At 50.1% G+C, this 8,427-nt stretch overlaps 1 protein-coding gene across 1 annotated transcript; it reads left to right on the top strand.

The window, feature by feature from the left end:
• The first annotated feature begins 1,407 nt into the window (after window positions 1–1,407).
• GPR50 (G protein-coupled receptor 50) lies at window positions 1,408–6,189 on the top strand. Its single transcript, XM_039873957.1, has 3 exons — window positions 1,408–1,594; window positions 4,372–5,774; window positions 5,908–6,189. The coding sequence occupies exons 1-3, from the start codon at window positions 1,408–1,410 to the stop codon at window positions 6,187–6,189; spliced, it is 1,872 nt and encodes a 623-aa protein (XP_039729891.1).
• Window positions 6,190–8,427: the final 2,238 nt, after the last annotated feature.

Below are 8,427 nucleotides of genomic sequence, written 5' to 3'. Positions count from 1 at the left end.
AACAAAAGCCATAATTTAGTAGCGGGCAGAAATCCACTCTCGTGACCAAAGTTGTGGGAACGAGTATCAAAATCGCTCCCCTTTTTCGTTTAGCTGGAACCATTCGAATTTCCCTGGGCTGGTGCTCTTGACAGCATGGGCGCACTCCCGGGACCATGACGCCTGCGGAAGGAGATATGCGGGGCTAGGGGACGGCCTGTTCCAGATGAGGTCGAAATGAGACCCCGGTCAGGAGATGGGAAGGGAGAAAGACCAAGATGAGTTGTGACTGGGGCGGGGGCCACTGGTCTGCTGGTGGCTTCCGCACACGTCCTGCTACTGCAGCGCAGCTCTCTGAGCCTTCCCAAGCTCCCCGCACCACCCTATAGAGAGTGCTGAGCTTCTCTGGAGGGGGCAGGAGCCCGAGCTACTCACTCTAGATTTCTTTGAGGAGCAGCCGCCCAAGGAAAGGGCTTTCTTGGCCATTTTGCTTTTTTGCAAAGCAGCTTCCGAGTTCCCGTGGCCGGGGTGTCCGGCAGCTGGGAAGGAGGATAAGCTCCCTCTCTTACTCTCCCCAAACTTGGAGGCAAGTGGCCGCCAACTACCTCCCCTCACTACCAGAATACAGACTCGATCCCTGCTCCCAGAGCCGGGTGCAGAGGATAGCTCACGGAAAACACAAGTCCGGGACTGGACTGAGCGGCTACCAACCCGTGCTGCAACGTGACCCAACGCACTCTTGGCAGGCACAGGAGAGGAGATAAGGCCCCTAGACAGAAGGACCCCAAACAGCGGTCCCCTGCTCCTCGTGGGGGTGCAGAAGGCTCTGAATAGAGAAGAGTGCTGGGAGTGGGATGAACCGCTCAAGGAGACAGTAGGGGCACATATTTAGGATCTGAAGGGCCACTGGCCACCCCTCACACTCTGCTGGGGGCTTCACGCTGCCTTGGATTGACACTGGACCCCCAAAGGGTCTACGGTCTACATCGCTTTGCCTGGTGTTGGAAGAGGAAGAAAAGAATTTGGTGGAAATGGATGCCCAGTGGCTTGTGTAGGGGGAGGGGTAGGTGGACTCCAAGTTTGTCATGCTGCAAGGTACCTGGGGAATGGTGAGGCGCGTGGGGGCGGAGCTAGAGGCTAGAGGGGAAGCACAAACAAGGCAGTCGGAAGCAAGACGACACCTCGAAGTGGATTTGTCCAAGAAGAATTGGTGACTAAGGCGGGGATGGTCAGGGAGCTCTGATTGGTCACAAGGAGGGATTTGGGGTGGGGCTACCTGCCTCTTGAGGCTTTAAAAGCTCATCGGAGAGTGGGGAGATTCTGTTATTTGCTCTCTGAGGGGAGGTAGCTTTGCCTAAGCTCCTGGTGACTGAGCAGGTGTTTGCTGTTTGGACGGGCTGGGAGATCTTTATGGTCCTTGGCAGCAACATGGGGCGTACTATGGCAGTCCCCACACCATACGGCTGTATTAGCTGTAGGCTACCACGGCCAGACTACCCACCAGCTGTAATCACCTTTCTGTTCTGCGTAATGGTTATCACCATCATGGTAGATCTGATCGGCAACTTCATGGTCGTTTTGGCTGTGTTGAGGAACAAGAAGCTCCGAAATTCTGGTAAGCCACACTTCCTTCTCCCTACCCACCTTTCAACCATTCGTAGTCCTTAGGGTGTTAGTTTGGGCGCCCGGAATTAGGGGATCAGTGGACAGACCCTCACATTGAATGTCCCTGCTCCCCAATTCCCCGCTAACCTGGGCGGTGATGTGCTGTAAGGGGCTCCAGAAAGTTAGAGCTTCTCCAGGCTGAGGGAACTCAGAAAATTAGCTTTGGGCGGCCAAGTGCAAAGCCAGCGTTTCCGCGGTGTGCGGCAGACAGCCAAGCCCTGCCCCGTCGGGGACCTTGATACAGAGGGAGCAGGCACCTGAGCGGAGAGTCCGACAGCCACCCGGGGACAGCAAGCAGAGCCCGATGCCGCAGAGGTGGCCACGCCGAGGCAGCACGGGCGGAATGGACGCAGAGGGAGCAGCGGGGCTGTGACCCGCTCCGGGAAAGTTAGCTGCGGCTGCGGTGGCGCTTGCCAGAGGCAGCGCAGAAACCGCGCCAAAGCCAGAAGGAGCCCCGGCTCGCCGCGACCCTGGGGCTCCTGGGCTGCTCCCAGGCGGGGAAGCGCAGACCCCAGCTCCTGAGTGTGGAGCAGGGTGGTCTGCGCCCGCCGGAGCCGAGCTCCGTCCGCCCAACCCAGGGCGCACGGTGGAGAGAGGCGAGCGACTGGCTGGGCGCAGTAGGCGGTGGGAGCGACCACAGCAGCAGCGGAGATCCTGAAGTCCGTAAGCGGGGTACCGAGGGTCGCAGTGCGGGGTGGAGGAGAGAGGTTCAGGAGCTTAGAATCTCAGCGGGGTGATAGAAGACCACAGAAGCTGTTGAGGATCGTGGGAGGGCTGCAGGAGAGCTAAGGCGCAGCGAGAGGCTCAGAGAGGCTGCAAAGCGTGGGGATCTAGGACGGGATGGGGCTGCGAGCAAGACTCCCCTCTCTGCCAACTAGTACCAAAATGGGGGGGAGGCGGCTGCGAGCAGGGCTGCGGGAGGCGCGGGAGGATGCTGAGCGCTGTGATGTGAGCTGGGTGCTGCAGACTCTGCGAAGAGGCGAGCTGCCTCGCAGGTTGGGCGGGAGAGGGCTCAGAGGGGAGGAGGAGGGGCGAAGGGGCCCAAACTCTGCGCTCAGCTGCGGGGAGGTTGGGGGTGGGCAGGTACCGCGCCGAGTGTCTCAGCGCCAGGTTCTCGCTAGGGCCAGAGGGAAGAGGAGGGAAAAGCGGCAGGGTCTGAAGCGGGTCAAGTACCCACCTCACCCAGAAAGGCGGGGCGAGGTGGAGGAAGCTGCCAATCTCTCTAAGCAGTTAACTTTTCCTGGGACGGGGAATCACAAACACCATACAAAGTTTCGAAACGCAATGGAGGGCACACAGTCTATTAAAAGTTTCTTCTAAACGTTGGTGAATGTGTCTGATTTCTCCTTGGTTCCCTGGAGACGTGAGGCCGCACACGTGGACCTCCCTTCAGTCCAGCAGCTCGGTCCAAAGGGGCAGAATCACGTAGCCCCATGGACACCTGCAAAAGCCATCTTTAATTTTCTTCTTACCTTTCCTTTTCTCCTTCTTCTTCCTTTCCTTCTATAATTCAAATAAAGGTGTTTATGGCTGTTGTAGTTTTGTTTCTTAAGGCTTTGCCCTCTGTCCCGGTTTTCTTCTCCGAATTCATTACTTTATGGGAAACTCTAGAAAGATCCTCTTGGGTAAAAAGCGCCAGGTTAAGGAGGCAGGAGCCATTCCTTTGCCATTTTATTTAATAAGTACCATTTTCTCCTAATCCAAGATGAAGTGCAATATTTTGCCAAACAATGTCAATTAACGAGGTATTTCCTAAGAAAAAGGTCCGTGAGCCTGCAGTTGGCCTCCACCTTTTTATTTTTTTGAAATCTTTTACGAAAATGTTCCTATAAAAGCCGCCCCACAAAACTGAGTTTGGGACAGACCACCCCCCCGCCTCCTTTGCTTTCCTGTTTAGCAGCTCAAAATAGCTCAGTGCCAGGGACTGGGCCCTCTGCAGAACCCACCGAAGGTGCCAGTGCAGCTCTCTGCCTGGACCTGCACAAAGCAGACATTTCTGCTAATCCTTGTAGCGTTTTCCAGATTTTTAAAAAAAAATTTACTGCCCACAATTTTTTTTTTTTTTTTTTAGTCTCCAGAATAAAGTTTCTAGGGTTTCCTCTCTTCCCCTCATTTTTTACTCTTAAGTTTACTGCCAAATAATATTAAATATTTACTGGGCTGGAGTCTTAGATTATTGTTTTACCCCTCTGGGAAAGATTGCATAAGAAAAGGACACTTCTTTCTCTGTAGACAAGTTTGTGTTATGAATGTAATGCTAGGCTAGAGAAGGCAGAGGTCTAATTTTGGGGTGGGGGTGGGGTGGAGGCTTTCTGACATTCCTCTAATCACTCCCCTTCCCCCACCCTCCAGCCTGCTTCCTGCAACAGCTTGGTCTAGCTCACCTCTACCCTCTCCCTTCTCTTCCCCACTCCACCCCCTGGGAAAAAATTTGCATTTTGTGTTTTTTAAATGGTGGCCCATCTCCCTGTGTGAGTGTGAAGAGCTCCTGAAGAGGGTTTTTTTCTATGCTTTCTGCTTTCTGATGAAATAATATGGGAAACGGACAGGTCTCCCAAACCTAGTTATGTATCAAAATTACCTGGGACGTACTTGTGAATTAAAAAACAAAAAAAATATATAAATTGTCACGAGGATAGCTGCTCTTTTCTTCCAGCTTAAATTTGTAATTTCCATACTTAACCATTTATTCTTTGTCTTTCTCCCTCTCCCCCCCGTGTTTTTCAGGCAACATCTTCGTGGCTAGCCTCTCCCTGGCTGATATGCTCGTGGCCATCTACCCCTACCCTCTCATGCTGTATGCCATGGCCATTGGGGGCTGGGATCTGAGCCAGGTCCAGTGCCAGATGATAGGATTCATCACAGGGCTGAGTGTGGTCGGCTCTATCTTCAATATCATGGCAATTGCCATCAACCGTTACTGCTACATCTGTCACAGCCTCCAGTATGAGCGGATCTTCAGTATGCGCAATACCTTAATTTTTCTGATTATCACCTGGATCATGACTATCCTGGCTGTCCTGCCCAACGTGTACGTTGGCACCATTGAGTTTGATCCTCGTACCTACACCTGCATCTTCAACTATCTGAACAACCCTGTCTTTGCTGTGACCATTGTCTGTATCCACTTCATCCTTCCTCTTCTCATAGTGGGTTTCTGCTATGTGAAGATCTGGATCAAAGTGCTGGCAGCCCGTGACTCAGCTGGGCAGAATCCTGAAAACCAGCTTGCTGAGGTTCGAAATTTTCTAACCATGTTTGTGATCTTCCTCCTCTTTGCAGTGTGCTGGTGCCCTCTCAATGTGCTCACTGTCTTGGCATCTGTCAGTTCAAAAGAGATAGCAAGCAAGATTCCCAACTGGCTTTATCTTGCAGCCTACTTCATAGCCTACTTCAACAGCTGCCTCAATGCTGTGATCTATGGATTCCTCAACGAGAATTTTCGAAGAGAATACATGACTGTCTTCCATGCTATACGGCACCCTATCCTCTTCATCTCTGGCCTCATGACTGATGTGCGTGAGATATGGGAGGCCCGTGCCCGTTCCCAGGTCCGTGCCCGCGCCCGCTCCCGCTCCCGTGCCTGTGCCCATGACCATGACCAAGATCGTTTCCAGGAATGTTCTATGGAGGAAATGCCAATGAACATCCGGAATGTTCCACTACCTGCTGATGGTGCACCTGACCATCCTGAGCTTGACTCTGGCTACCCCAAGCAACTGGCTTCTGGACACTACAGGCCTGCCTCTGCTTACCACAAATACGTCTCTGGTTACCACAAGTCTGTCATTAGCCAGTCTATGCTTGCCCCTGGCCAGCCTAAGTTTGTTCTTGGTCACTGCAGGTCTGCCTCTGGTTACCCCAAGTCTGCTACTATCTACCCTAAGCCTGCCTCTGTCCATTTCAGCATTGACTCCAGCCACCTCAATCCTGTCATTGGCCAGCATATTGCTGCTGGCAACTACCCCAAGAGTACCTTCAGTTCTGCCACTCTCCGCCCTAAACCCATTGGCCACATCAAGCCTGCCATTACTAGTGACCCTGAGCCCTCTACCTCAGGCCACTCTGAGCCCTCTACCTCGGGCCACCCTTTGCCGTCTGCCTCCGGCCACCCTGAACCCTCTGCCTCTGTACCGCCTGAACCCACCACCACTCGTGCCTGGGCCCTCCTCCCTCCTGCAGCACTCCCGACTTGCCCTGGAGCCTCTGCTCTCCTGGGGTCACGCTCTGTGGTGCCCTTCACCCTTGCTCACGTGCCCACAGGCCCTCTTGCCTCCGACCTCCCTGAACCTCTGCTTTTGCTCACCTTGCCCTGAGCCCTCTGCTCTGGTGCCTAGGCCCTCTGCCTCCCGTACCCTGAGCCCTCTGCCTCACCCTGAGACCACTGCTACTGGTCGCCTTGAGTGTGACATCACCAACCTCCCTGAATCTGCCTCCAACCCTGCCACTGGGCCCCCTAAGTCTGCTGCCAGCCCGCTAGAGCCTGCCACTGCCACTGACCCTTTTGAGCCCTCTCTTGACCCTACTTTGGTCACCAATGATTAAGGTTGTGGTTATTGGTGTTGAAGTTAAATCTGATGCAAAGGCTATGTGAAAAGTGCTCTTAGGAGTTGGCCAAGCAGTGGTCCACTTTTAAGTTTATCTAGCATATGTAACCTGAAGTGAGGTATCTCACTGCATCTATACACAGAAAGATACACGTAGACACTCACAGCCATGGTATAAGCTAATTCCATTATTCAGGCAGACTCTTCTACATCATGTACTCTAAAAAATGTGCGTGTGTATGTGTGTGTTTGCTATTTTAGAGATCAAATTTACCTCAAGTTTGACATCTGTAGTTCTGAGCCTCCCTTTCTTCCTATGGTTGACCTTGAGCCCACAGTGATGGTTGAAATTTTAACTATGATTTTTTTTTCCCCACTCACATGTCCCCTTTTCTGCTCTTTACTCATTTCCTCTTTGTTCTTGCTTTCTTCACTCATTCCCTGAGGAAAGAGTAGAGGAAGAGTGGACTATGGTGAAGGCATTCCCTGGTAAGTCTTCTGCAAAGTGAATGTGACTACAGAGCTTTATGTTCCTAAGTGTGTAACTATCTTGTACTCTTAATGGCAGTCAGAAAGGCAGTTGGGATAAAGTGTAAGTCCTTGAAATGACTCCCATCTAAGAAACAATTTGATAAGCTCTTAGTAAAATGAAATGTTATGCCTATGAAATCAAATGGCAAAAGGAAAGATATGGCCATATCAAATTGTTTCTATTTTGTGAAAATTCAAACTGGTGCTGATTTTTATAGTCAAACAAGAATGCAAATGACATGTTTTTACTTTATTTTCACCTTAGTATCTGCCTGAATTTTTTCTCCATTTAGTTTCAAAGAAACCCATTCATAAACTAGTTTCTTCTAAAATTTAAACTTATGGTTACTGGGATCAATTACAGTCATGTGCTTTTAATATTATAATTCATAACTACACTTTACCTCAGATTTTTTTAAATAGCCTGACGTTTTTACACAATTTTCACATTTTTCTTTTTCATTCAAAAGGGAATTTGAAGTAATAATTAGCAGCCAGAAGGGAATGAAGTCCTGCCATGGACGTTGTAAATAATGTTTCTCCAAAAACCTTCTCTCCTGCTTTGTCTCTCCGATCCTTCTAGCTGGGGTGGGAGGCGGAGAGGGAGATGCCAACACCAGCCAGTCCCACTCCCCTTGGCTGAGGTTCAGTGATCCACAATATTAAGTCGTAGACATCTTGCATCAGCACACTTGACAGCCCAGGAAATGATTTTTCTCTAGAATTAAAAAAAAGTTGTTCAATAAAAAAATTCAATTATTGACTCAAATTGACACTTGAAATTTACCATACAAAAAGCTTGCAAGGATACATGGAAATGTATCATACCGCCTTAATTCGATTTTGTATTTGTGGTAGGAATTAAATAAAAGTGTTTTTGTAGCTTTGGTGTGTGATTTGTTAATTTCGCTTCCTCCACCAGACTTGTAGAGAGGATTCAGGGGTGGGTGTAAAAGTATTTACCTTGGGGGATCAGAAGACTTGGGTGCAAGTTCCATCCCTGCTAAGAGATTGCAACACACTAGGGCAAGTCACAAGACCCCTTTGTTTCTTTACATAGCAAACTGGTGAGGGTGGGGTGGGGGTGGTAGAAGGCTCACTGGGTTTTTGTGTGTTTTCACTAGTGCTCTGACAATGGCTGATCTGACCTGCCTGCTCTTGGACTTCTGCACCTTGCCTGCAATAGCTTCTAAAAATGGGCCCCTTTATCCCCCATGGAAGAAATTAAGCTAGGCCCAATAATGTCACAACCCCAGAGGCTCCTGGGGCCAAATAACAGAACTCATGAGCCAGTGGGTAAAAGTACTGGAGCAGGAAGCAAAACAGGGCCAGCCTTCTTCAGGAATGCAGCCTCAAGAAGATCTCAATGACAAGGGAATGCCCCCAAATAAATTCCATAATAATAAAATGATTCAAAATAATATGCAGTAAAATATTAATTTTGTTAAGAAAATACATACACTTAAAACATGCACGAAAACATAGACAAAGTTATATACACGTAGTTCTAGCCACTTTTCATGCCAAATTACAGTGGTTCAAGCCCCGACACAGAATGACTACGTCAGACTGATTTCCTGTGCAAAATTTCTGCCAAGTATTCCTGGACACTCAAAAGAAGATGCTTACTCATGTGCTTACAAACTGGTCGACAGTCAGTACTCCCTCCCATGTTTTCCATATTCTTCCTCTCTGCCCCCACCCA

This window comes from Pteropus medius, unplaced genomic scaffold (assembly GCF_902729225.1).
Source record: "Pteropus medius unplaced genomic scaffold, Ma_sr-lr_union100, whole genome shotgun sequence".
In the NCBI taxonomy this organism is placed as follows: Eukaryota; Metazoa; Chordata; class Mammalia; order Chiroptera; family Pteropodidae; genus Pteropus; species Pteropus medius.
This window is presented reverse-complemented; position numbering and strand designations above follow the sequence as displayed.

Bases quoted from the DNA above. Each gene is read 5' to 3' on its own strand.
- GPR50 (XM_039873957.1), top strand. From the start codon at position 1,408: ATGGGGCGTACTATGGCAGTCCCCACACCATACGGCTGTATTAGCTGT. The intron at 1,595-4,371 runs GTAAGCCACACT...CGTGTTTTTCAG, and splicing joins CAAGAAGCTCCGAAATTCTG to GCAACATCTTCGTGGCTAGC. The intron at 5,775-5,907 runs GTACCGCCTGAA...ACGTGCCCACAG, and splicing joins ACCCTGAACCCTCTGCCTCT to GCCCTCTTGCCTCCGACCTC.